The sequence below is a fragment of the Echinops telfairi genome, unplaced genomic scaffold (genome assembly GCF_000313985.2).
Source record: "Echinops telfairi isolate 266 unplaced genomic scaffold, ASM31398v2 ScPeMD7_17;HRSCAF=63, whole genome shotgun sequence".
In the NCBI taxonomy this organism is placed as follows: domain Eukaryota; kingdom Metazoa; phylum Chordata; class Mammalia; order Afrosoricida; family Tenrecidae; genus Echinops; species Echinops telfairi.
The window spans coordinates 862,563-888,854 of NW_022103914.1; the positions used below are offsets into that span (position 1 = coordinate 862,563).

Below are 26,292 nucleotides of genomic sequence, written 5' to 3' on the forward strand. Positions count from 1 at the left end.
CCCCCCCCTGTCCAGCTGAGATGGCGAAGCAAGAACCTGCATGACGTGTCGGGGTTGCTGGAGCTGGCTAAGCCAGCTCGCACTGTGTTCTGGGCAGTGAGTCCTGTTCTGCGTCTGGTTTCTATGCCCAACAGCAGCCAACAACACCAAGGTGGAGGTGCCCTTAAGCTGTAGAATCTATGTGGGTGGTTTTCTGAAGAAGGTCCAGATTCTTCAAAGGATCGCTACGCTCCAGTCTTCAGATCTGGGAGTGGGTTACCCAGAGCCCAGCGCTGGTTGTTGCAGTTCCTGAAACATTCTCTTCTTTTTAAATGACCGTGTCAGTTCAAATATACAAATCTAAGAGCCAAGAATGGATTTTGTGGTTGTATGTTTATTCCTGTACTATTTCCACAAATCTAGAAATCCATGTTTCTCGTGGTTTCATAGATTTTAACTTGACTGTGTTTTAACTTATGTCTTTAGACGTAAGTTTCAGATTTGCTTACAATCTCAAAATGTTTTCTTTTTCTTTTTTTTATAAAGCATTTTATTGGGGGCTCCTACAGGTCTTATAGCAATACATATGTCAGTTGTATCAAGCACAGTTGTACATATGTTGCCATCATTTTCAAAACATTTTCTTTCTACTTGAGCCCTTGATATCAGCTCCATTTCCCCTCCCTCTCCCATGCTCATGAACCCTTGATAAATTATAAATTATTATTTTCATATCATTTTTTTTTCTTTTAAGACTGGTTTCTTTCTTTCTTTTTTAATCAATTTATTGGGGCTCATACAATTCATCACAATACATAGATCAATTCAAAATGTTTTCTATGTACTCCCTTGTCCTAGAGATGTTAGACATGTCTCCTAATCTGTTTTTGCCTAGTCCTGGCTCTAATGATAGTAACCAAATGCTCTGAATGTTAAAGCTACACTTTATTTTTAATTAAATAAAGCTAAAGGATCTTTCAATACCTGCTTTCCCACCTCCAAACCGTTTTATTGGGACATCAGGATATGATCCCATTCAATAGTTCAGTCACACCAAGCCGTGTTGTACAATCTCTACCACAATCGGTTTCAAAACATTTCCTTTCTTCTTGTAGTCCTTGATGTCAGCACCCCCATTAGCACCCCCCCCAGACCTCTTATCTCTATAGATTTGCCCATCTTGATTTCCTATACAAAAAAGCCCAGAAAAATACAAAACAGAATCAAGAAGGTTACCAACAATAACAAAACACAACATAAATAAACCATAATTAAAAAAAAAACCCAAAAGCTCAAACTGTATCGAAAGGAAGGTCAAATGACAAAGTTTTAACCATTCAAGTCAGATTTATCGTTTTAATCTACTGATTGTTTCTATAATACTGTTTGTCTGATACCAGGTCATTCCCATTCCTCCATTATGGTCAGAGGGAAATCAAGAGAGGCTTATTCTATTCACAGATCCTGCAAATGTATTTTGGGCTTCCACTGTCATCCATAACCTTCTGCAAACCAGAATTTCACAATTTAAGATCCCATACTATTCCCTCCTTTGAATTTGGATTATATAATTTACAATCCTAGGATCACAGATGTTGATGTGCTTTTCCATGTGGGTTTATTTGATGGCTCACTTAGATGACTGCTTGTTTGAAAACAAGACTTTAAGACCCCAGGTGCTATTGTTTCTGATAGCTGGGTACCACCTTATTTCTTCATTACACTTTGCTGTTGCATCCATATCTCCCATGGTTTCTTCTGGAGGGCAAGTTCAGGCATTCTCACATTGTGAGAACTAATTGTTCTTAGATTGAAGTTAGGATTAAGTGCAAGCCCCAGATCCATTCTTAAATCTTTTTTCTATCTCCCCCTGGTTCACCTTAGAGACATCTTTGTTATTTTAAATGATCTTATGGATCATTTCCCTGGAGCATAAGGTCCATCTGTTTATAGTGTCATTGATTTAGCCAATGGTAATGTATTAAAAACATGATTGAGAAAGGAAGATTAAGCAAGTGTAGGCTAACTACAAATCACAATACACAGATTATTGACTTGCACCGATTAAATCCTTATGTGACAGGACACTATTTACACAAACAGAGGAAGTTGGTGATCAGGCAAAACTTACAATAATATTCACTGGCAATGTCAGACACAGATCTGCCAGAATAATACATATCAAATCTGCTTTCATTTGAGCTAGTAAAGACATTGAGAAGGACAGAAGGCAATATCTTATAAGAACTTACTCAGCTAAGACCTCGGTAGGCAACATGACATTTGTACTCCTTTCCCCTCCTAGGCGCAGCTATTTCTAAAGAGCTGGATTCAAAACTCTCTCTTAAAGAAAGAGGTGAAAACATGGAAGCCACGCCAGAAGAATGTGAAAACGTTTCGTTTTTGGTTGCATTTGAAAATCTGAAGAAACACGTGAATGACATCATGTTAATACTGTTCGTGGAGAACATAAGTGGGCTGTCAGAAAACAATAATGACTTTCAAGTGGAATTAATGCGAGATCTTGATGTTGCTGTTGTTATTTTTCAAAGACCTATAGGTAAGAGCCACAGACATTTCACTGGCCAGTATTTGAGACAGAGGCCTGGGAGTGCAGTGGGTAAGGACTGGGCTGACCACAGAAACATTCGAGGCCACTGACCACTTCAGAGGAGAAAGAAGAGGCAGTCTGCTTCTGTAAAGTCCCCAGCCTTGGAAGCCCCACGAGGCAGTGCTATTCTGCCCTAGAGTGTATAAGGCAAAACTGACCCCATGGCTGATGGGCTGGGATTTGAGAGTATCTTGATAATGTACTATCTCTGGAAATTTGACTAGTTCTAATAACTCATAAGAGGACCTCAACTTAATATAGATGCTTTTTAAGTTATTTTGAAAGAGAAAGAAATTTGCTTTGATACATTTAGTACATGAGGCACTGTGGACTAGGTATTGGGCTGCTAACCATAGCATCCATGGTTCAAACCCACCAGCCATTCCACGGATGGAAGATTGGCTGTCTGTCCTGTCCAGATTCAGTCTTAGAAGCCCTAGATGCATTCCAAGTTGGGGAATCAGCATTTTCACCTATACTGTTTCCTTCAGAATATTCATCAATCAGTATTCCTGGAAAGGACGATTGGAAGATAATATAATAGCAAACACTCATGCCATGTTTGCTATTCTAAGCTTATTACATCTATAAACTCATTTGTTAATGGAAAACATAAGTGGGCTGTCAGCAAACAGCAACCACTTACAAGTGGAATTAATATGACATATTGATGTTGCTGTTGAGAGCAAGTGACACTTCATCCTTTTAAAAAACCGTATGAGATGATTATTTTTATCCCCACATTACAGTTTATGAGACAGAAGCTCAGGGGTACTACTAAACGGGAAAACTGGGATTTGAGCCCAGGCAGTCTCTTCTCTCACTCCATGTATTTCCTTCACAAATGCAGGGATGAGTACATGCGTGTTGTGTGAAGAATGAATGCTCTTTTAGGGCCTTGAAGATAGTCTGTAGACAATCACAGAGACTGGGGAGACATTGAAGGTAGTCTGTAGACACTCACAGAGACTGGGGAGACGTTGAAGGTAGTCTGTAGACAATCACAGAGACTGGAGAGACATTGAAGGTAGTCTGTAGACACTCACAGAGACTGGGGAGACGTTGAAGGTAGTCTGTAGACAATCAAGGAGCCGGGGAAGCACCACTTGCACCCACAGCAAAGACATTTTCCAATCCTAAGCCAACGCTAGTCCAATGCCGGGGCAGCAGAGTGGTCAATTAAGAGTAGAGGACTTGGAGTCGGTGTCCAGTTCTGCCCTGTACGTAGTTCCATGAGGCGGCCGAGCTACTGCCCTCTTTGTTCCTTAGGTTCTTCACCTATGAAATGGGCATCATACCTACTAGAGTTTCTAGGAAGATTAAATGAGATGTTTGAAAAGCGCTTATATATTGCCAAGATATGGTAAGGACTGAATAAAGGCAACAATTGTATTTCAAATTTATGATGATAAAGGTAAAACCACATAGACTTGGTTTTGCCAATTGATCAAAAATCTTGAGCATCTACCATGTGCCAGGCACTGGTCTGGTTGTCGTGGGTACCAAAAAAAGAAGAAAACCACCAATAATCAGACTTGCTGCCATTGAATCAATTCGGACTCATAGCACCTCTATAGAACAGGGTAGAACTGCCCCTGTGGGTTTCTGAGAGTACAATTCTTTACAGGAGTAGAAAGGCTCATCTGTCTCCCAAGGAACAGCTGCTGGTTTCAAACTACTGACCTAGTGTTTGGCAGCTTAATGCTTGTTCACAATGCCACTGCGGTTGATGCCGCCATGGTTCCTGCCTTTGAGGAAGTCACAGCCTAGGGGCGGAGCGGGAAATCCCTATGTGGATGAAATGAATATGCAACAGGTGTGAGGATGACATGGCGTCTTGCCCTGCCTGCTCCTGCCTACGGAGTTTATAACCCTGCACTAGCCGTTAATCAGATCCAAAATGCACTGTTCTCGTTCATGCCGTTGCTGTTCCCTCTGCCTGAAATGCCTGCTGCCCCAGCTGTGGAATAAACCTCTCTTCATCTTTTACATCCAGAATAGAGACTGCTTAGTCTGGGAATCCTTCTGTGTTTCCCAGGATCAGTTTTCCCACCTCACTTGATCCCACAGGAGGTCATTGGTTTGGTTTCAAGAAGTCGTCCAGCGGGAGGGAGGGAAAAAAAGAGCTGATACCCAGGGCTCAAATAGAAAGTAAATGTTTAGAAAAGAATGATGGCAACCTATGTACAAATGTGCTTGATACAGTTGATGTATGGATTGTGATAAGAGCTGTAAGGACCCCCAACAAAATGATTTATTTAAAAAAGTGATCCATGACGAGTGGGGAACTTCCTGAGGATGAAGCCCTCCCGCACTAATCTCTGAGCCACTAGAACCTAACACAGCACCCGGCACCTGGTCGGTCTGCCATCGATACTGATTCATTTGAAAGAGATACTTGGGCTGAGCCCTAAAGGATTAACATTTTTAAAATGAAGAAGGGCATTCCAGCACAGGAAGTAGTGTTGAAAAGACATTTTAAAGGTTTCAAAGAAAATGGAGGGTTTTCAGAGACCATGGCTAGCTTTCGTGACAACATGGAAAATAAGATGAACGATAAGGAATAGCCAGAGAAGAACGTAATTCTCAGACGGTATGTTGGACCCAAATAGCAAAAGGTAAGGGAAGCCCGGCCACGGTGTGTAAATATACATGTAGTACTGGGATGTGAGGAAGGAGTCAAGTGATGAGATTTGCACTCTGCAGGGACCACTTGATCGACAGCGTGACGGTGTCCAGGTGGGTTGGGGAGGGCTGTGACTGCAGACAGGGATGCAAGATCAATGGGACTAAGTTATTAAAATATTAATAAAATAGGTGTATCCTATTTTATTCCGAGGCCAGGAGGTTTACAGGTATAAGTTTTCATATAGGAACTGGATTCATCGGTCTAAAAAATAGGGTACTTAACTCGTCCGTTTTTATCTTCATTCATAGTCAGACATGTGTCTGTAATATACAGGCCGACACTACTGTAATTTTCAAATATTTTTTGTTTGTAGATATCATTAAATTTATGGAGAAGTGCACCACCTATCAGTCAGACAAGCAACTTGACTTTTCCCCGAGACTTCTGGAAGCAACAAAAGCCATCAGAGTTGAAAACCTGCCACCTGGTGTTGAAGACTATTATTTAAAACTTTTCTTTGAAAATCCCAATCACGGAGGAGGAGTAGTTGAGAGTGTTCAAATCCTTCCTCAAGAGAGTTCAGCTATAGTTGGCTTTTCCGACCGAAAAGGTAGGACCTGTTAGTCTGTTTAGAGAGATTGTACCAGGCGGGAATGATGTTGTGTGGTTAGGTGTCCTTGATTCGGCTCCGAGACGTAGGGACCCCATACACGGAGTAGAACCCTGCTCATCCTGCTCCACAATCACACCTACTGCTGATTGTGGGTCAGTTCATTGCGGCCACTGTGTCGGAGCATCTCCTGGAGGTCCCTCCTCTGGCCCGTTACCTGGCCAGGCATGGTGTCCTTTTCCAGGTCCTGTTCCCTCCTGAGAGCGTGTCCAAATCAGGATGGTGAGAGGAAGCCTCGCCACCCTCTCCTCTCAGGAACATTCTGGCGAGACTTCTTGCAAGACAGACATGTTTCTTCTTCTGGCGGTCTGCGTTATATTCAGCAGTCGATTGAATTCAGGAGGATTTTATTTGTGTTCACATAGTTCACTGGAAATCTAGTGAGCAATCCTGTCCACCCAGGGGATGCTGCCTCATAAGTATGTGCAGTGGTTCTAATGTTTACGTGAGATCAGGCGTGGGCAGGGTGGTATGGCCACGTACATATTTTAACGCTTAAAGACAGTGACATCAAGTTTTTAGAAGCTATAAAGTGATTTCTTCATTAGATTTCTTCATTAGCGCCCACCTGTGATGGACTGAGAAGTGCATATGCCTTTCAGAATCTTTAAAACCCTGCCGACATACTAGGTGATTGTTGCTTAGAATGGTCTGGTGGAAACCATGTCCATCTAAACCTGGGGGAAATACTAACAAGGGTGTAGAGACCTCGACTGCGAGCGCGCTGAGGCACGTGTGCATTCAGCTGGGAGACCTTGGTGTTCAGAGCCTCGGGGCCTTCAGACACGCTGAGGGCATGGAGACACGGAGTCTGTGCTTCAGAATCAACATCACACGTCTGTGACTGAGAACCCACTCCTAGTGACCCTGGAGAACAGAGTAGACTTTCTCCATAGGGTTTCAGGGCTGTAAGTTTTTCAGAAGCAGACTTCCACCTCCTTCTCCTGCAAAGAAACTGGCGGGTTCAAACTACTGACCCTAGGCTTATGCAGCCCAACACGTACGTAGCCCACCGCACCACCAGGGGTCTTCATATGACTAGTAATGTTGCCAAGTGCGGTCAAGTCAGTTCCTATTCACAGTTAGCCTGTGTGCAACAGAATGAACCATGCCCTGTCTTGTGCCACCCTTACGATTGCTGCTATGGTTAAGCCCCCTTTTGAAGCCACCGTGTCAGTCTGTCTCCTCGAAAGCCTTCCACTTTTTGGCTGACCCTCTATTTTACCAAGCATGATGAAAGGTGAAGAGGGCTTAACACACTGGCTGCTGAAGGTCAAATAATACAAAGCCGTGCGGGTGTTGTTAGAGACCACTCTCTTCTTTGCATGGACTACACTGACTTTGGCTCCTCCCTTAAACTCACTTGTCCCCTGGACTCCATTTGAGACACGGGTTTTCCTTTTTGCTCTGTAGCTGTTGCTGCTTCTTATACTTGTAACTTAACATTGCATATCACCCATCTAAAGTGGCGCTTATGAGTACGGTGATCATCAGCATCCTTACTGTACAAGTGAGGCACAGAAAGGCTAGATATCTTGCCCGAGCTTACACTGCTAGGAACAAAGCTAGGATTTGAACCCAGGTAGTCTAGCTCCATTATCCATCCTCTTAATGTCTCCGTGTCCCCTACATCTCCCCTGAAGCGTCACTTTTCCTTGTGGGATCTTTTTATCACTTACCATGGGCCATGAATGAGGTCATCTCTAGGGGCAGTTTGCTTAAAAATAATTTATTTACAATATTGCATCTTTTTCAAAAAAATCTTTCTATTGGGGGCTCTTACAGTTCATTTTAAAAAAAATCATTTTATTAGGGGCTCATTCAACTCTTATCACACTCCACTTGGCAACTTCAACCTTTTCCCCCACTTACCATGATGTCTGTTGAGGGGCTTTTGTTTCTCTACATGACGGTGCACCCCACACTGATCTTCACCAGTAAATGCTTCAAGTCCTTTTTGCTTTCACTCAGCAAGATCGTGCCCTCGGCGTGTCTCAGCTGGTCGGTGAGCCCGTTTCCAGTGCTGATGGTGCCTTCTTCATATAATCCAGCTTTTCAGTTACTTGCTCAGCACATAGATTGAATAAGTATGGGGCGTGAATACCACCCTGATGCACACCTTTTCTGATTTTCCACCACGAAGTATCACCTTGTTCTGTTTGCCTGACGGTTGCTTGTCTATGTACAAGTCCCCCATGAGCGCACGAAGGCTGGTGGCGCTCCTCGTCTTCGCAGTGTTACCCAGGGTTTGTTATGATCCACACAGTCGAATGCCTCTGCACAGTCCATAAAATACAAGGCAACATTTTTCAGATCTTGCTTGCAGTATTAAATTAAAAAATTGGCACGGAGGGTGAAGGGCCAGCCCCCACCCGCTGCTACTCCTATTGCTACTCGGATTCAGTAATACTACTTCTGGGTTCAGTAATGCACAATTGTACGGTTGAGATATGTAAGCATTATATTAAAGTCATCAAGAGCATGAGAGATAATACAATAATACAGTCAGACACGTTACATGGCAACATTGCTCACCTCAGCCCAGCTTAGTGGTCCACCTGGAGAGAGGGGGAAGGGAAGGAGGGTAAGGGAACAAGGGCGAGGGGAGTGACCAGGGAGTGAGCAGCAAGGAGCTCAGAGTCAGAGAGAGATCTATATTGCTGACACACACCTATATACCTTTTGGGGGCAAGCCAGCCCACTAATTACAGGTAAAGACATCTGTCACAGGAAGGGGCTGCACTATAGGTTACACAGCAATGAGAGGGTGGTCTAGGGGGTGGTCTCTGGGTCTCCATAGGAACATTATCAGTAGGGTGAAAACTCCGCCTGCAGGAGCCTGTCCATTGTCCCCAGAGGCAGGGAGCAGGCCCACCCCTGTGGAGGGATGAGACAGGAGTCTGGCAACTGATTGCCCTCAGTGGGGGAATGCCCGCGCATCTGACCTGCCCCCACACTTGCTTGATTTCAGCCAAGATCCAACTGATGTCAGCAATGATATCCATTATTTCACATGCTCTTCTGAAGCTGGCTTGACTTTCTGGCACCTCCTGGTTGCTTGTACTTCTACAACCATTTAAAAACTTTTACTTCAGCAATTTTACTTGCCTGTGCTATTAATGATATGGTTATATAGTTTCCGCATTCTTCTGGGTTATTTTTCTTAGGAGTAGGCACAGATGTGGCTCTCTTTCAGTGAATTGACCATGGGACTGTCTTCCAAATTGCTAAGCATGGATTACTGAGGGCTTCTAGCACCGCATTCATTCGTTCAAGCCTTCCAGGTGGCTTTCCATCAATTCCTAGAGCCTTGCTTTTGCCAGTGTCTCAGTGCTGCTTGAACTGAACACTCGAGACAGAATTCTTTCAATACCCTTGCATTTCCATTCAGTTTGGCTCTATCACCAATGCCGTATTTTCCAGCTCCTGATCCTTGCTCTTTGTTTTAACTGTTGAATATCAAACACCAGTAATTATCAATGCACCTTGATTATGTGTTTGACCAATATAAGACTGCAGAAGTTGGTAGAATTTTTCAATGTCTTTGTTATTGGCTTTAGTGGTTGGTGCTGAAATTTGAATAGTTGTATTAACTTCTCTTCCTTGTTAGTGTAGAGATGTGATTCTGCCACCGACAGCATTGCACTTGAATAGTAGATCTTGAGCTGTTCTTTTTGGAGATGAATGCGATGCCACTCCTCTCGAATTTATTTTCCTGGCAAAGTAAGCCACATGATTGCCCCCTTCAAAATGGCCAGTAACGGTTCATTTCAGCTGACTAATGTGATTTTCATCTATTCCATGTAATTTCTGACATGACTTCCATTTTTCTAAGATTCACACTTCATACAATCCATGTTCTGATAATTAATGAATATTTGCAGCTGTTTCTTCTGCCTTGCCAGCAAATAATAGTTCTAAAAGCTTTGGTCCATCCGTGTCATTAATGCTGATCCTACTTCAGTCATAGTTTGAGAACCTTCATCCGAAGGGGCTCATCTGTCAGCACTGCTTCAGACAGTGCCCCATTGTAATTCATAATCCCTCAGAAAGAGATGGCCTATTCCTTCCTTATCGTCTGCTCTCAGTCTAGAAAGTCTGTTGAGACTTGTCCACTGTGGATGACCCTGGTGGCCTTTGAAATAGCAGCGGCAGAGCTTCCAAATCTAACAAAAGAATCCATACTGAAGGCTGAAAACCTTGCTCTTCATCTGCAAGTGCTTCAAATCCTCTCCCACAACAGAGCCACCTGAACTTGAGCGGGATAATAACAGAACACGATGAAGAACTGTACTCGAATGAACACATTTCTCAAAACACATCATCACACTGACACTAACACACATGCACACACACACACTCACACCCCAATGGTGGGGTTATCCAATTGAAGTAGAAACTTGGAACAAACCTATAACAAAAGAATGGATCATGTCATTAAAACAAAACCTTTCTCCACAAGAAAGCCCAGGCCCACACAGCTTCACTGGTAAATTCTATCAGACCTTCAGAAAAGAGTTAACAGAAATCCTACTAAAACTCTTCTAAAGTACAGGCAAGATGGAATTCTAAACTCCTTCTATGAAATGGAATTCTGATAACCAAGTGAGGCAACTGAAATAAACAATAGATCTCTGTCTCTCGTGAACATACATGTAAACCTTCTCAATAAGAGCCTAGCCAACAGAAACCAATAATAGCTTCAGAAATGATGCCGCATGACCAATGGGATTTATCCCAATTATGCAAGGGTGGCTCAACAGGAGAAAAACCACCCACAGAATCCTCCACATAAATAAACCAAAGGAAAAGACCACGTGGTCACAAAAGGCATTTGAAAAGATCTGAAAGCCATTCCTGATAAAAAACACTTAGCAAAACAGGAATATAAGGGGGAGCTTGCAACACAATTAAGGGCATATATACAAAGCCAATCACACACTGGAGAATTTATTCTTAGTAGCTTTCCCTAAAGAGCTCTATTTCAATCCAAGTTATCTCTGGAGTTTATTGTTCTTAACCCTTCCTCTTGGACTCCTCGTACTTGTCTAAAAACTAAAGGAAAAAGGAATTGTTTGAAGGAGTGAGAAGAGGACACACACACACACACACACACACACACAATGGAGCGGTTGTCCTAGTAAATGCTCAGGACGGAGATTGTAGTACGGAAACAGGTGATGCAGTCTAGTGCAGAGTCCCCGCCTTGCAATCTGCACTTGCTGAATCAGAGCTGCTGGGGCTGGGCTCTCAGGAGACGTTAGGATCATGTTGGTCCGAAACCTCTCCTACCAGGGACAAGAGCACGAGTTCTGGAGTCAGAGAGACATTCATGTGACTCTTAGCTTAGGTTTTGATAGTCGACATAACCGGTTCAGGGTCTAACCTTTCCCAGCCTCAGTTTCCTCATTTTTAAAATATGCATGATAACAATGGTGTCTGTACTTTAAAGGTTGTGTGCGTGGGGGGTTACATCAATTAAACATGTGCAGAGTATAACAGTAAGTAAAAAAAAGTGTTGCTACTAGCATTCGCGTTCATGTATACGTAGGTTCGTTCCACAGAAACCACGTTGAAACATGGCTCTGTGATCCCTGGATGACTGGAGACAAATTCTTTCAGTAATTCACTAGTCTTCGTTTCATTTAGCTGCCTCCAAAAGAGGCCCCGCCAACACAGTGGCGTCCCAAGCCCTCAGTTGGGTCAGTTAAATTAAAGATAGAGAAGTCCACCTGGAAGATTATGGCAATAGATTTTATGGGATCCCAAGGGATAATCTAGGTATTTCCTTGAAGAACGTAGGCTGAAGAAGTTCTGTGGAAATCGAATACTGCAACTGTGAGCCGAAGTCCAGGAAAATGGTGCTGAGCGATTCTTTCCCACACAACAATGCAACTACCCATTCTTGAAGATAGCGAGGGCTGCCCTAAGAGATCCCATCCAAAGCCTTACCCCATCTACCTTCTAGCCCTGTGCTTGCCCCTCAAAGAACATGGAAAAGGCAGATTGAGTCCCTTAAAGGTGCCCAAACTGGTGCTTTGACATGCAAATTGAAGAGGGAAGGATTTAAGAATTGGGAACCCTCCCTTTAGAAGTGTACAGATCTAGGTGGGACAGGTGTGCACGAATAATGGCTTCACATTTTGATATTTCTGTTTAATGACGGTTTCTATGGTTTTGTAGCGATGCTTTTTTACTTACCCTTATACTCAGAGACGTGTCTGACACATGGTAAGTTATAGTAATGGTTACAATTTTTTTCCCCTTAGAAGTCTCCACGGAATCTTAGTCATCTGTAAAGGCTAAAATTGTTGGACTGTACAAGAAGAAGAAAAAAGTAGTATGATAATTAGAGAGCTTTGCCTTGAGTATCAATATATTCTTTATTCTGGGCAAAACAGTATCCCCTTGCTTGTCACCAAATATATCTATTTCTTAATATGGTGGCGAGATATAGGTAATACCAGAAAAAAAATAAAATTCACTTAATAGAATTGCACAAGAACAATCTTGTATGTACTTGAAAATAATTATTCCATTAAGCAAGGGATACGCACTGCTATCAGACTCGAGAGACACTATAGGACAGAGTAGAACTTCCCCCGTGAGTTTCCACAGCTGTACATCTTTACCAAAGCAGACAGACTCTTCTTTTTCCGGCAGAGAAGCAGAGTTTGAACCTCTGACCTTTCAGATAGCAGCCCGATGCTTAATCCGAGGCAGCACAAGGACTCCTTAAATAAGTCATAACCAAACCAAGCTCACTGCCATCGAGCCAGTGCGGACTCATAGCAACCCCCTGTGGGTTTCTGAGACTGTCTGGCACTCTTCATGGGAATAGAAAGCCCAGTCTTCGTCCCAAGGCACCGTTGGTGGTTTCGAACTGCCAACCAAGCAGTCACAGCCCAACTCATAACCACTATACCACCAGGGCTCCCGTAAGTAAGGGACACCAGCGCACTATGAGGAGACCTGGTGGTACAGCGGTTAAGGACTCAGCTGCTAGCCAAAAGGCAATGATCTGAACCCACTAGCCTCTCTACAGGGGAAAGATGTAGCAATCTGATTCCTAAAGGTCTACAGCCGTGGAAGCCCTTGGCGGCAGTTCTACTTTGTTCTGTCGGGTTGCTATGTGTTGGATTTGACCTGATGGTAATGAATTTGACTTTTCAGGGTGTTATTTTTTTGGTGCAGTGTTAGTCAATGTAAATTGATATTTGAACACATTGGGAGTGGTGTCATTTTCTAATAAAGATTCATAAACTTAAGTTTCACCCCCTCTAGAACAAGAAAGTTTTTATTGATTTGGATTATATCTCATTGGGATTGATTTATTTTCATTTCTTTCCTTTCCAGTGCTGGACACCATCTTGACCAAGAAACTTATCTTCAATAACATGCCACTCTCTATATTCCCATACTATCATTCTTTGGGCACGGCCCTGTACGGCAAGGAGAAGCCCATGATCAAGCTTCCAGCACCATTGGAAAAGTCAGTGCCTCTTCCTCTATGGAAGTTCTTACAGAAAAATAAGCACCTGATTGAGGAGATAGACAATGAAATGGGGCGTTACCATTGTGAGCTAACCTGGGCCCCACCCAGTGGTATTGTCACCATCAGGCCTGCAGCCACCTTAGTCAATCAAGGAAGACCAAGAATCGCTACATGGAGTGAAGATGTTTCCACAGCATTCTGGGCCATTGTATCTCAATATCAAGTTATCACAATGCACGTGGACCCCCAAATATGGAACACCATAAAAGATGACTTTGAAGATGACAAGGTTTTGATTGAGTATGATACAGTTGGGGAGACGGTTACCCTTGCAGGGAACTCAGAGGATGTGCAAAGCATCGAGCCACAAATGAAGACCTTAATAGAAAGCACTGTTGAAAAAGTGAAACGGGAAGAGCAGAGCCTGAAGGAGAAAATGGCCATTTCTCCAGGAAAATATTCCCTTTTGAGTCTCTGTGGTTTACTGAAGGATCCACACACACAGTGTCCGGAGGTAGAGATTTCTTATGATGCCGGCGCTGGGCACATGTTCCTGAAAGGGCCCCAGGTTGATGTGTATAGAATGAAGTGCAACATTCAGGAGCAGGTGCACTCCATGGTTCAGAAAAGCCTTCAGGTGCCCTTGGAGATTTTACAGTTTCTGAAGCAGATAGACAGTGAAGAATTCTCGATGTCTCTCTTCATAGCAAAGGAAATCCTAGCTATTTATGAGCTAGAGCATGCAGCTGTGCTCCTAACCAGCTGTTCTGTTAAAGGCCTGCTAGATGCTGAACAACAAATGGCCAATGCCTTACATTATAAACGCATTGAAATTGAGGACAGGGACGTTCTTAAAGATAAGAAATGGAAAGGGCATATTCATAGTTTGCATAAGAAACATAATTCCTCATCCACAACTGTGACCATCGATGAGGTAACTTCCGACACCAAAGCTGAGATCATCATAGCGGGCTGTGTGAGAGAGGTCAATGAAATCTATAAAGTACTCTTTGCCTTTGTTGAAGAAAACACAAAAATAGAGAGATCGATTGAACTACAGTCTTCCTTAGTGGCTCAGTATATCAGGTCAGAAAAGAAGCTCATTTGGTCAAAAATAAAGACTAAGAAAAACATGCAGGTGATTTTCAATGTGGAGAATAAGGGAAAAAGCATCTTACTAATTGGCTCAAAGACCAAAGTCCTGGAAGGAGTAAAGATTATCCAGGAAATCCAGGATTCAGTCTGTCTGAAAAGCATCTGCATCAATACTCCAGCAGCCCGTCACTTCTTCCTGGACAAAGACCGCTATTATAAGGGGGAGACCAAAAGGCGCTTCGGTTGTTTTATTGACCTTCAGGAAGATGAGGGGAGGGAGGGTGGTGGCCACGCAGGTGGGCAGCAGGGCTGTGCTAAGGCTCTCTTGGCTCCTGGAGTCTCACTGCTGGTTCAGCGGGGCGACTTGACCCACTTTCCTGTGGATGTGGTGGTGAATGCGGCGAACAAGGACCTCAAGCACGACAAGGGCCTTGCCGGTGCACTTTCAAAAGCTGCCGGCCCTGACTTGCAGTCTGACTGCGACCGCCTAATAAAGGTGAAGGGCCCGCTCCCACCAGGCAGCGCCATCGTCTCCAGAGTCGGAAAGCTCCCATGCCAGCATGTGATCCATGCAGTCGGGCCCCGGTGGGACGCGCTTGATGTCCCGAGGTGTCTGTACCTACTAAGGAAAGTCGTGGAAGAAAGCCTTAGTCTGGCTGAAAAACACAAGGCTCAGTCCATTGCTATCCCAGCCATTAGTTCTGGATCTCTTGGCTTTCCTTTGGATCAGTGTGTGGAGACCATTGTGGTGGCCATCAAGGAAAACTTCCTGTACCACAGGGATGGGCGCACTTTGAAAGAGATTTACCTTGTGGATTCATCTGAGAAGACTGTCGAGGCTTTTGCTAAAGCGGTGAAAACTATGTTTAAAGCACCAGAGCCTACTAATACTCTCCTGCCTAGTGTGTCAGCAGCAAGCCAACCCATGCCGATAAATGATCCTGGAACCAGCAACGTTCTGGTGTCCCCCGAAGGCCTGAAGATCCACCTTATGAAAGGAGACGTGCAGAATGTGATGGTGAGTGTCTCTATGCCACCGAAGGCCGTGACCTCCAACTGGCCCCGGTTCTCTCATCTGGGGCCAAAGACGAGACCATGTTATAGGAGGAAATGAGTGAGCGTTCCGTGCCTCCAGGGCTTTGCTCGGATATACGAGCTCCTTCCCCATGTAATTTGCTCAAAGATTTGTCTGATTATTTCTAGGGAATATAAGTATATTGAAATCCGATTGCCAGTAAATGGCAAAGCACACCAAGACGCCACCTTTGCATGGCTCTCTATACTTTGTCAGTGACTGCTGGCATCTTGCGGCAAATCTTCGGTGATTTGGGAGGTCGAATTTATAGGTGACAGAGATAGGAAATTAGCACGTGGGGCAGGCAGGGGCAGGAATCGTGTGAGGCTGAGTGTGTGGCCTGCAAAAGGAGGGATTTCAGCACCCAGTACCAGTAAGGAAGCTTGGAGACGGGGGACATAGACTTGGGGAAGGTCTGGGCTTTCTGTAGGGACAGTTTTCGACTGGCTGAGAGGGTGATCCACCACTTGTCTGTCAGTTTGTCGTACTGTGGGGGCTTGTGTGTTGCTGTGATGCTGGAAGCTATGTCACTGGTAATTCACATGCCAGCAGGGTCACGCTAAGTCAGCGCGTCTCAACCTGTGGGTCGCGACCCCTTTTGCCCAATTCATAACAGTAGCAAAATGTCAGTTCTGAAGTAGCAACGAAAATAATTTTATGAAAAAAAATAATTTGATGCTTGGATGGGGGTCACTACAACATGAAGAACTGTCTTAAAGGGTCGCGGTATTAGGAAGGTTGAGAACCACGGCTCTAAGCAACCAGGTCTCAGCACAGCTTCCAGACTAAGAACGGAAAATGAACAAGGACTCCACTCGCCACTTCCGGGGAAGAAGCTGCCACTGAAAACTTTGTGCAAAGTTTGGAAGCAGAGTCAAATACTGAGATCCTCAACAAAGGAAGCAGAGCATTGTTAGGGATATTACCAGCAGATGGGCCCCTCAGGTCCCAGGGCACTTGAAATGTGACTGAAGAGATGATTTCTTGGAGGGGAGTCGACCATGGTGACTGTGAGAGTGGAGCCTTTGGGATCTTCACTGCTGATGGGGCACGACTCAAGGTAAAGAGAAACAGCTGCAAAAATCAGCTAACGATTGGAACTTGGGATGTGTGAAGTATGATTTTTAGAAAAATGGAAAGTGGTCAAAAATGAAATGGAATGCATGAAGAGCAATATTCTAGGCATTAGGGAACCGAAATGGACTGGTATTGGCCATTTTGAATCAGAAAATCAAATGATTTACTAAGTTGGGAATAACACAATCCAGAGGAATGGAGTGGCATTCATTGTCAGAAAGGATCTTGTTAAATCCATCATGAAGCACAATGCTACCTGTGACTGGATTATATCTATCTGACTTCAGGAAATCCAATCAATACACCTATTATCCAAATGTATGCACCAAACACAAAAGCTAGTGATGAAGAAATTGAAGAATTCTACCAAGGACTTTAATCAGAAATTAATCAAACATGCAACCAAGATGTATTGACAGTTATTGGTGATCGGAAAGTAAGAGTTGGAAACAGAGAGGAAGGAACTGTAGTTGGAAAATATGGACTTGATAGAAATGAAGCTGGAGATCCCCTGATAGAATTTTGCAAAACCAAGGATTTGTTCAAAGCAAATACCTTTTTTTCAACAACACAAAAGGCAACTATATCCATGGACTTCCCAGATGGAACACACAGAAATCAGATTGACTCCATCTGTGGGAAGGCAGGATAGAGAAGCTCAGGATCAGCAGCCAAAACCAGAACAGGGCCGACTCTGAAACAGACTACCAATTGCTCAGATGTTAGTTCAGGATAAAGCTGAAGAAAATTAAAACAAGTCCACAGACGCCAAATACGACCTTGCGTCTATCCCACCTGAGTTTTGAGAACGTCTCAAGAACAGATTGGACTCATTGAACACTAATGACAGGAGACCTGATGAGCTGTGGGAGGTCATCAAGAACATCACTCATGAAGAAAGCAAAAGGCCATTAAAAGAAAAACAGGAAAGGAAAGATCAAAGTGGATGTCAGAAGAGACTCTGAAACTTGCTATTAAGTGTAGAGTACTACAGCAAATGGAAGAAAGGATGACGGGAAGGAGCTGAATAGAAAATTTCAAAGGACAGCTCGAGAAGACAAAGCCAAATATTATAACGAAATGTGCAAGGACCTAGAATTAGAAAAACAAAAGGGAAGAACATGCTCAGCATATCTAAATAGAAAGAATTCAAGAAAAAATTCAATCCTGGAATTACAATTTTTAAAGATTCTATAGGCAAAATATTGAAAGGTGCAAAGAAGATGGACAGAATACTGGACCAGAAAGACCTATTTAACAATTTACCATTTCAGGAGGTAGCATATTAGCAAGGATCAATGGTGCTGAAGGTTGAGGTTCAAGCTGCACTGAAGGCATTAGCCAAAAACAAGTCTCTGGAATTGGTGGAATGCCAACTGAAATGTTTCAGAAAGAACTCACTTGTCTATGCCAGGAAATTTGGAAGACAGCTACCTGGCCAACTGACCGGAAGAGCTTCTTACTAGTGTCCATTCCGAGGAAAGGTGACCCAACAGAATGCTCAAGCTATAAAATGATATCATCGATATCGCACACAAGTGAGATTTTGCTTAAGATCACCCAACAATGGTTGCAGCGGCACATTGTCAAGGAACTGCCAGAAGTTCAGGCTGGATTCAGAAGAGGGCGTGAAACAAGGGCTATCACTGCTGATGTAAGAAGGATCTTGGTTGAAAACAGAGAATACCAGACAGTTGTTTACTTGTGTTTCATTGACTATGCGAAGGCATTTGCCTTCGGATAACCTTGAGAAGATTGGGAATTCCAGAACACTTCATCCTGCTCATGAGGATGATCTGTACATGGATCAAGAGGCGGTGGTACAAACAGAACAACGATGTACTGCATGGTTTAAAATCAGGAAAGGTGGGCATCAGGGCTGTATCCTCTCACCATACTTGTTCAATCTATATGCTGAAGAAATCATCAGAGGAGCTGGATTCTATGAAGAAGTGTGCAGCTTCAGGATTGGAGGAAGGCTCACTAACAACCTGCGGTATGCAGATGATACAACCTTGTTTACTGAAAGTGTGGAGGAGTTGAAGCACTTGCTGATGAAGGTCAAGGATTGTAGTCTTCAGTTTGGATTACAACTCACTGTAAGGAAGACCCAAATCCTGGCAACTGGACCAATATGTAACATGGTAAATGGAGAAAAGGTTGAAGTTGTCAAGGATTTTGTCTTACTTGGATCCACAATCAGTGCTCATGAATTGCATTGGGTCAATCTGCAGCATAAGACCTCTCTAGAGTATTGGAAGAGTAAGGATGTTACTCTAGGGACTTGTGTGCACCTGACACAAGCCATGTTGGACGTTGGATTAAGGAAGACCATAGACTAGTCAATGCATTCAAGTTGTGGTGCTGGAGAAGAATATTGAAAGTACCATGGACTGCTAAAAAGACCATCCTATCTGTATCAGAAGAAGTAAGGCCAGAGTGTTCCTTAGAGGCGAGGATGGCAAGACTTCATCGTACATACTTTGGACATATTGTCAGGTGAGACCCTGACAGGACATCATGTCGCTGTAGAAGGACATCACAGTGGCTCCATCAATGGGTTCAGGCATAAGAACAATTGAGAGGATGGTGTAGGGCCAAGCAGTGTTTTAGTCCGCTGTGCATAGGGTGGCTCCAGGTCGAAGCGACTCAATGGCACCTGATAACAAAAGGGTGATGATTTTTTAAAATGTATTTAAATACCTATTCAACATAGACCTATCAGAACAGCAGGATCTGGAAGCCTTGGCCATGTGGTTTGTTTAATTGGGAGTTCTAGGGCATTCTGGGGGATAACAGTCTGAAAGGGCAATGGAGTGGTGTGAGCACTGGTGAGGGGCAGGGCAAAGTCTATTTCTAGCAGCCAATATAAATACTTGCCTTTTACTATCTGGCTGCGCCATAGATGTGCTTTCCAGTGAATACTAGTGTGTGAAGATGGCTTGACTAGAGAAACAAATCCAGTGGCACACATATATGTGTAAGAAAGAGCTTTATATCAAGAAGTAATTGTTTATCAGGAAAACATCCCAGCCCAGTCCAACTCAAATCTATATGTCCAATGCTAGCCCACAAGTTTCTCTTCAGACTTATGGAGCCGTATGCAATGACGCAGGAACATCACTGGCTGGTGGGTGCAAAGTCCTGTGGATCCAATGTCAGTGGAAGCCCCTCCAGGGCTCTTGGTGGTTCAGCATGGCTTATCAACAGAAAGGTGAAGGCAGAGAGTGGGGGGTGGGGGGGGTTCCCAGGACCCTCATTATGAGTAGGTCATGCCCACAAGGAGGCACCTTCAGGCTGGGACCTGATTGACGGGCTAGACTCCATCCCTACCTCTTTTTTTAAATTATTATTATTAATCGCTTTATTAGGGGACTTTTACAAATCTTATGACAATCTATCATTCAATTGTATTAAGCACACTTGTATGTTGTTATCAACATTCCCAAAACATTTTCTTTCTACTTGAGCCCTTGGTATCAGCTTCTCATTTTCCTCTCCCACCCATATGCTCCCACCTTCGTGAATCCTTGATCACTTATATTATTGTTGTCTCATGTCTTACACTGTCCCTTGTCTCCCTTCACCACATTTCTGTTATTTGTCCCCCTGGTGAGGGACTATATATCCAAACTTGTGATGGGTTTCTCCTATCTACCCCTTCCCCCACTCCCCACTATTCCCTTACTCTAATGATATCGCTACTTCCACTACTGTTCCTGAAGGTTTTATCTGTCCTCAATTCCATGTGTGGAAAGCTCTTATCTGTACCAATGCGTGTACTCCAGTCTAGCTGGATTTGTAAGGTAGAACTGGGTCATGGTGGTGGAGTGGGTGGAGGAAGCATTCGTCTGGGCTATGCTGCACCCTGGTTGAATTGTCCCTTCCTTGTAACCCTTCTGTGGGGAGATATCCAATTGTCTACAGATAGTCTTTGGGTCTACACTCCAACCCCCCTTCTTTTGCATTGATATAATTGCTTGTTTTCCACCCCAACCTTTCTACCTGACAAAATTATGTAACTACCTCTTCCTCTGCCCACCTTGGGCTAGGGGAAGGGCTCAGAGGGTACAGGCGTGGTGAACGCCCGTTTTACTCCTACACTGGTCTCATTTGAATTCTACACTTTACGAGGGAGATTAAAAGAACCAAAAGCTAGAAAACCAAGTTTCTTAGCATAATAGCAAAAATCATAATTCGGTGAAAGTTTTAATCAAGATCTAAATGTTTAATTCAAAAACTGTAATCAAAGCCGTATCAACATTGGGTGTTAGGCACCCTCATTATTTGAAGGGAAAGGCAATTGTCTATGTTCTGCAGCATTATTTTCCAAAGTAGGTGAGACTGCCCTTGGAGGCACTGGAACGATCCAGGGGGGCTGCAAAAGCAGACACTCACACTTGATCCTGATGATGGGTAATAGCACAAAAGTACTTCATTGCCATGGGGTGCTGAGGTTTTTGGGTTTTTTTCTGAAAAGGGACCAGTAGGCCAGATAAGTTTGGGAATCTATGCCAGGATATCCGATGAAATGAACTAGATTTAACAATTTGCCAAATGCTCCACTTTGCTCATCTCTAAGCTTCCATTCAAACAGTGCCCAGTGCAATGTAGGGAAACAGCTCGAGAGAAATGGCTTTAGCCTGAAATCCTCTCTGGTGAGCCTGTTCCCACAGCACATGTGAAAAGGAAGTTTTTGTGTGCTTTTTGTCACAGTCATGGTCAATCCTCCTTTTGTGAGGTGCTTAATCGAGGTGCAAGTTGTACCCCACAGCCATTAAAGTATACAGTTCTATTATGACTTTTAGTAAATTCACAGACGTGTGCAACCATCACCACTGTCAGTTTTCGAACTTTTTCATTAACCCCATAAGAAATTCCTTATACACCAACAGTCACATTCCCAGTACGTGCCCCTCCCTCAGGCCTCCCCAGGCCCTCATCTGACTCCTGACCAACAGGTGTGCTTGTTCTCCTCAGTGAATATAAACGGAAGCAGGTCACAGGTGCACTTCCTGTGTCTATCGCCTTTCACTTGGTGTAATGGTTTCAAGGTTAGTCCCTGTCATTACATGCAGGAATGCTTCATTCTTTTTAATGGATAATCCATAATCCATGCTATAGATTCATGATATTTTGTTTTTCCATTCATCCGCTGATGGACATTTGAAGTATTTCTGATTTTCATTATTGTAAATAATATGGCTATGAGAATTTGTGCAGAAGTATTTGCATAGACTTACATTCTCAATTATATTAGTTATATCTAAGAGTACCAATTGGATCATATGTTAATTTATGTTTCACATCTTTTTTTTAAATCATTTTTTTTGGGTCTCTAACAGCGCTTATCACAATCCATCCATCCATCCATTGTGTCAAGCACATCTGTACATATGTTGCCATCATCATTTTTAAAACATTTTCTATCTACTTAAGCCTTTGGTGTCAGTTCATTTCCCCCCTCCCTCTCTTGTGAATCCTTGATAATTTATATATATATATATTTCATATCTTACACCAACCACTGTATTCCTTCACCCACTTTTCTGTTGTCCATCCCCCTGAGAGGGGGTCATGTCGATCGTTGTGATCGGTTCCCCTTTTCTCCCCCCACCTTCCCCTTCCCCTTCTGGTATGGCTACTCTCAATATTGCTCTCAATGAGTTTATCTGTCCTGGATTCTCTGTGTTTTCAGCTCTTGTCTATACCCATGTACATGCTCTGGTCTAGCTGGGTTCGTAAGGTAGAATTGGGGTCATGATAGTGGGGGGAAGGAAGCATTCAAGAACTAAAGGAAAGTTGTATGTTTCATCAGTGCTATACTGTACCCTGACTGGCTTGTGACCCTTCTATAAGGAGATGTCCAATTGTGTACAGATGGGCTTTGGGTCTCCACTCCACACTCCCCGTCATTCACATTGATATGATTTTTTTGTTCTGGGTCTTTGATACCTGATCCTATCAACACCTTATGATCATCCATGCTGGGGTGCTTCTTCCATGTGGTCTTTGTTGCTTCTGAGCTAAATGGCCACTTGTTTATCTTCACGCCTTTAAGACCCCAGACACTATATGTTTTGATACCAGGGCATCATCAGCTTTCTTCACCACATTTGCTTATGCACCTATTTTGTCTTCAGCGATCGTGTCAAGGAAGGTGAGTATCACAGAATGCCGGATTGTTAGAACAAAGTGTTCTTGCGTTGAGGGAGGACATGAGTAGAGGCCCAATGTCCGTCTCCTACCTTAATACTTAACATATAAATATAAGTACATAGATCTATTTCCCTATTGTTATATATATTTACACATGTACATGCCTGTATTTAGACCTCTATAAATGTCCTTTGCCTTCTAGTTCTTTCCTTTATTTCCTTTTACTTTCCTCTTGTCCCACTATCATGTTTGGTCTTCATTTGGGTTTCAGTAATTTCTCTTGGTTACATTGCCCTTGATCAAGCCCCACCAGGCATCCTATGTCCTCCTCGCCATTTATTTTAGATCACTTGTTCTTTTGTCCCTGGGTTTGTTGACACCCTCCTTCTTTTCCCCTGCCTCCCCCTCCCCCATGTCCCCCTGGAACCATTGGTCTCGTTGTTTTCTCCTCAGGATTGTTTATCCTGCTTTTCCACATCTTGATGAACCACCAGATTGTTTTCCAAAATAGTTACACCAATTTACATTCTCATCAGCAATGTATGAGGGCTACATTTTACACACACACACACACACACACACACACACACACACACACACACACACGACTTATTCTCTGGATTCCTTTAGCAGTCCCATAACATTTTATATATTGTTTTTTTTGACAAGTCTTAGTTTGTCTCTAGCATTCTGTGATGCTCACCTTCCCGACACGATTGCTGAAGACAAAAATAGGTGTATAAGCAAATGTGGGGTGAAAAAAGCTGAAGGTGCCCAGCTATCAAAAGATATAGGGTCTGGGGTCTTAAAGGCTTGAAGATAAACATGTGGCCATCTAGCTGAGAAGCAACAAAGCCCACATGGAATAAGCACACCAGCCTGGGTGATCATGAGGTGTCGATGGGATCAGGTATCAGGCATCTAAGACCCAGAACAAAATCATACCCAATGTGAATGGAGGTGGTGGTGGGGGGCCGTGGCATGGAGTGGAGACCCAATGCCCATCTGTAGACAATTGGACATCCCCTCACAGAGAGGTCACAGAGAAGAGATGAGCCAGTGAGGGTGCAGTATAGCACTGATGAAACACACAACTTTCCTCTAGTTCTTTGGTGCTTCCTTCCCCCACTATCATGACCTCAATTCTACCTTACAAATTGGATTAGACCAGAACATGCCACTGCTACAGATAAGAGCCTGCAACACAGGGAATCCAGGATAGATAAATCCCCCAGGGCCAACAATGAGAGTAGAGATACCAGGAGGATAAAGAGAGTGTGTGTGTGGGGGGAGGGGAAATCGGTCATTAGGATCAACTTATAACCCCCTCACAGGGGGATGAATAATGGAAAAATGGGTGAGGGGCAACAGAGGACAATGTAAGATATGAAAATAATCTATAACTTATCAAGGGTTCATGAGGAAGGGCGGGCAGGGGAGGGAGGGGAAGAAATGTTAGTCCTCTGTCATTTTGATAATCATTCATTCGTATATTGGAGTGACTGTCAATCCATTTTGTGAGGGTCTTCCTCTTTTTTTGTTGATCTGCTGCTTTACCTAGAGAGTATGTTGCCTTTCTCCAAGGACTGTTCCCTTCTGATGAGATATCCAAAGTACAGGAGAGGAGATCTCACTATGCTCGCTTCTTCCAATGCTGATGGTAGTTTTAGTTTTTTTTGCAAATACTGTAATTCAAAGATGTATACTTACAATTTCTCTTCTTTAGTCAATTTCCAATTTTCATGGGCATTAATTACCAATAAAACATTTGGATCAGACACACCTTAGTCTTAAAAATAATAACTTCACACTTCAAAACGTAAAGGATCTTTTGAAGCAAATCTACCCCATGCAATATGCCATTTGATCTCTTGGCTGTTGTTTCAATGGGAATTGATTGGGGAATTCAGGTAAAATTAAATTTTGACAACCTTCATCTTGTCTCCACTTTTGGTGATGCTGTCTGTTCATTCCATAAATATTTCAGGTAGTCTTTCCCATCAGCAAGGAAGGACATGCCACAACAGGGGTGAGGATCTTACTAGTGAGAAAAACCAAGAGTGGAGCTTATCCTTTGAAACCCCAAATCCCTGTCTACAGCAATTTGTTAATGAGACTTACTCCGATATTGAAGTTACATTCTTTTTTTTTCTTTTTTTTTTGAAGTTACATTCTTATATAGTTCAGCCTCTCAGATTATTTTTTTATTAAGTACTTTTATTGGGGGCGCTTACATTTCTTACTACATTCCATACATTCATCCATTGTGTCAAGCACATTTGCATGTATGCTGCCATCATCATGTTCAAAGCATTCTCTTCCCACTTGAGCCCCTGATATCAGCTCCCCATTCATGCAGGGTTTTGAAAGCCTTGTGATTATTAACTTTTTAGACATCTTGATCTATGAAACCCTAAGCCTTACAGTATTTTCCCGTTGTGCAAGATCAGTGGTTCAAATACAATAAATTTTGATGAATGCTGTTGCTAGAATTTGAAACAAATGCTTTTGTCTTTAGACTGATGTTGTTGTCAACTCCATTTCCACGGACCTTGGGCTTGATAGAGGGCCCCTTTCTCGGGCTCTCTTAGAAAAAGCTGGGCCACAGCTCCAGGTGGAATTGAACCAAGTCGGACAAGGGGTTCTCGTCGGTGATGGCACAATACTGACAACCCGTGGTCATCAACTACACTGCCAGCATGTGCTTCATGTGGTGCCTCCAGCGTGGGCCAACGACGCATCATCTCGGAAGGTAGAAGCTGGTTTTTGATTCTTCAGGAAATTGGGCACTCCTTTGGACTCTTCCCTCAGTATACTGGAGATTGGAACATATCTGTTACGCTTGTGTAATCAGGCCACATTCCTGGCAGCGTTATGGCAATTTATTTCAGCTATAGCTGACTTCTCTGAAGACTGAAGTATAATAGATCTTCATGTGAGTTCTCAAAAATGGTCGGGGCTCCTCAGGAGAGGGTTCTTGAAGATGATCCATTAGGGCAGAATTAGGAGTCCCCCCATCATTCTTGAGTGAGTTTGAATCTTTGTGGAGAGTCTCTATTATTCTCGTTTCCCTTTCCCCTTGGCTCTTGCATTTTTTAAAATTCCCTTTCTGACTGCCCACAGCCTCTGTTTAAACCAAAAAGGAACAGACAGATATCATAGTCAAAGTTGCTCAATTCTTGTTCTTTTTGTTTTAATTCCTCTTTCTCAGTCACGACTTATAAGCATGTGCTTTGTGCTTTTCAGATTATGGAAGACTTAATCACAAGGTGTTTGGAGAACGCTGAGTACTTGTCAGTAAAATCAATTACATTCCCAGCTATCGGAACAGGAAATTTGGGATTTCCTAAAACCATTTTTGCCGAATTAATTGTTTCAGAAGTGTTAAAATTTAGCAGCACGCAGCAACTGAAAGCGGTAGAAGAAGTACACTTTCTGTTGCACCCAAGCGATCATGAAAATATTCAGGTAAAGTCTCACTTGTTTCTGGTTATTTTGGCAA

General features: G+C 43.2%; 1 protein-coding gene across 1 annotated transcript in view; it reads left to right on the top strand.

The window, feature by feature from the left end:
* The window catches only part of PARP14 (poly(ADP-ribose) polymerase family member 14), a 79,563-nt gene that overhangs the window by 12,784 nt on the left and 40,487 nt on the right, over positions 1-26,292 (top strand). Inside the window, exons 4-8 of the mRNA XM_045287515.1 lie at positions 2,285-2,539; positions 5,593-5,829; positions 13,246-15,497; positions 25,309-25,542; positions 26,037-26,258. Of these exons, the coding sequence (XP_045143450.1) occupies positions 2,285-2,539; positions 5,593-5,829; positions 13,246-15,497; positions 25,309-25,542; positions 26,037-26,258 (3,200 nt within the window). The remainder of the gene's footprint in view (positions 1-2,284; positions 2,540-5,592; positions 5,830-13,245; positions 15,498-25,308; positions 25,543-26,036; positions 26,259-26,292) is intronic.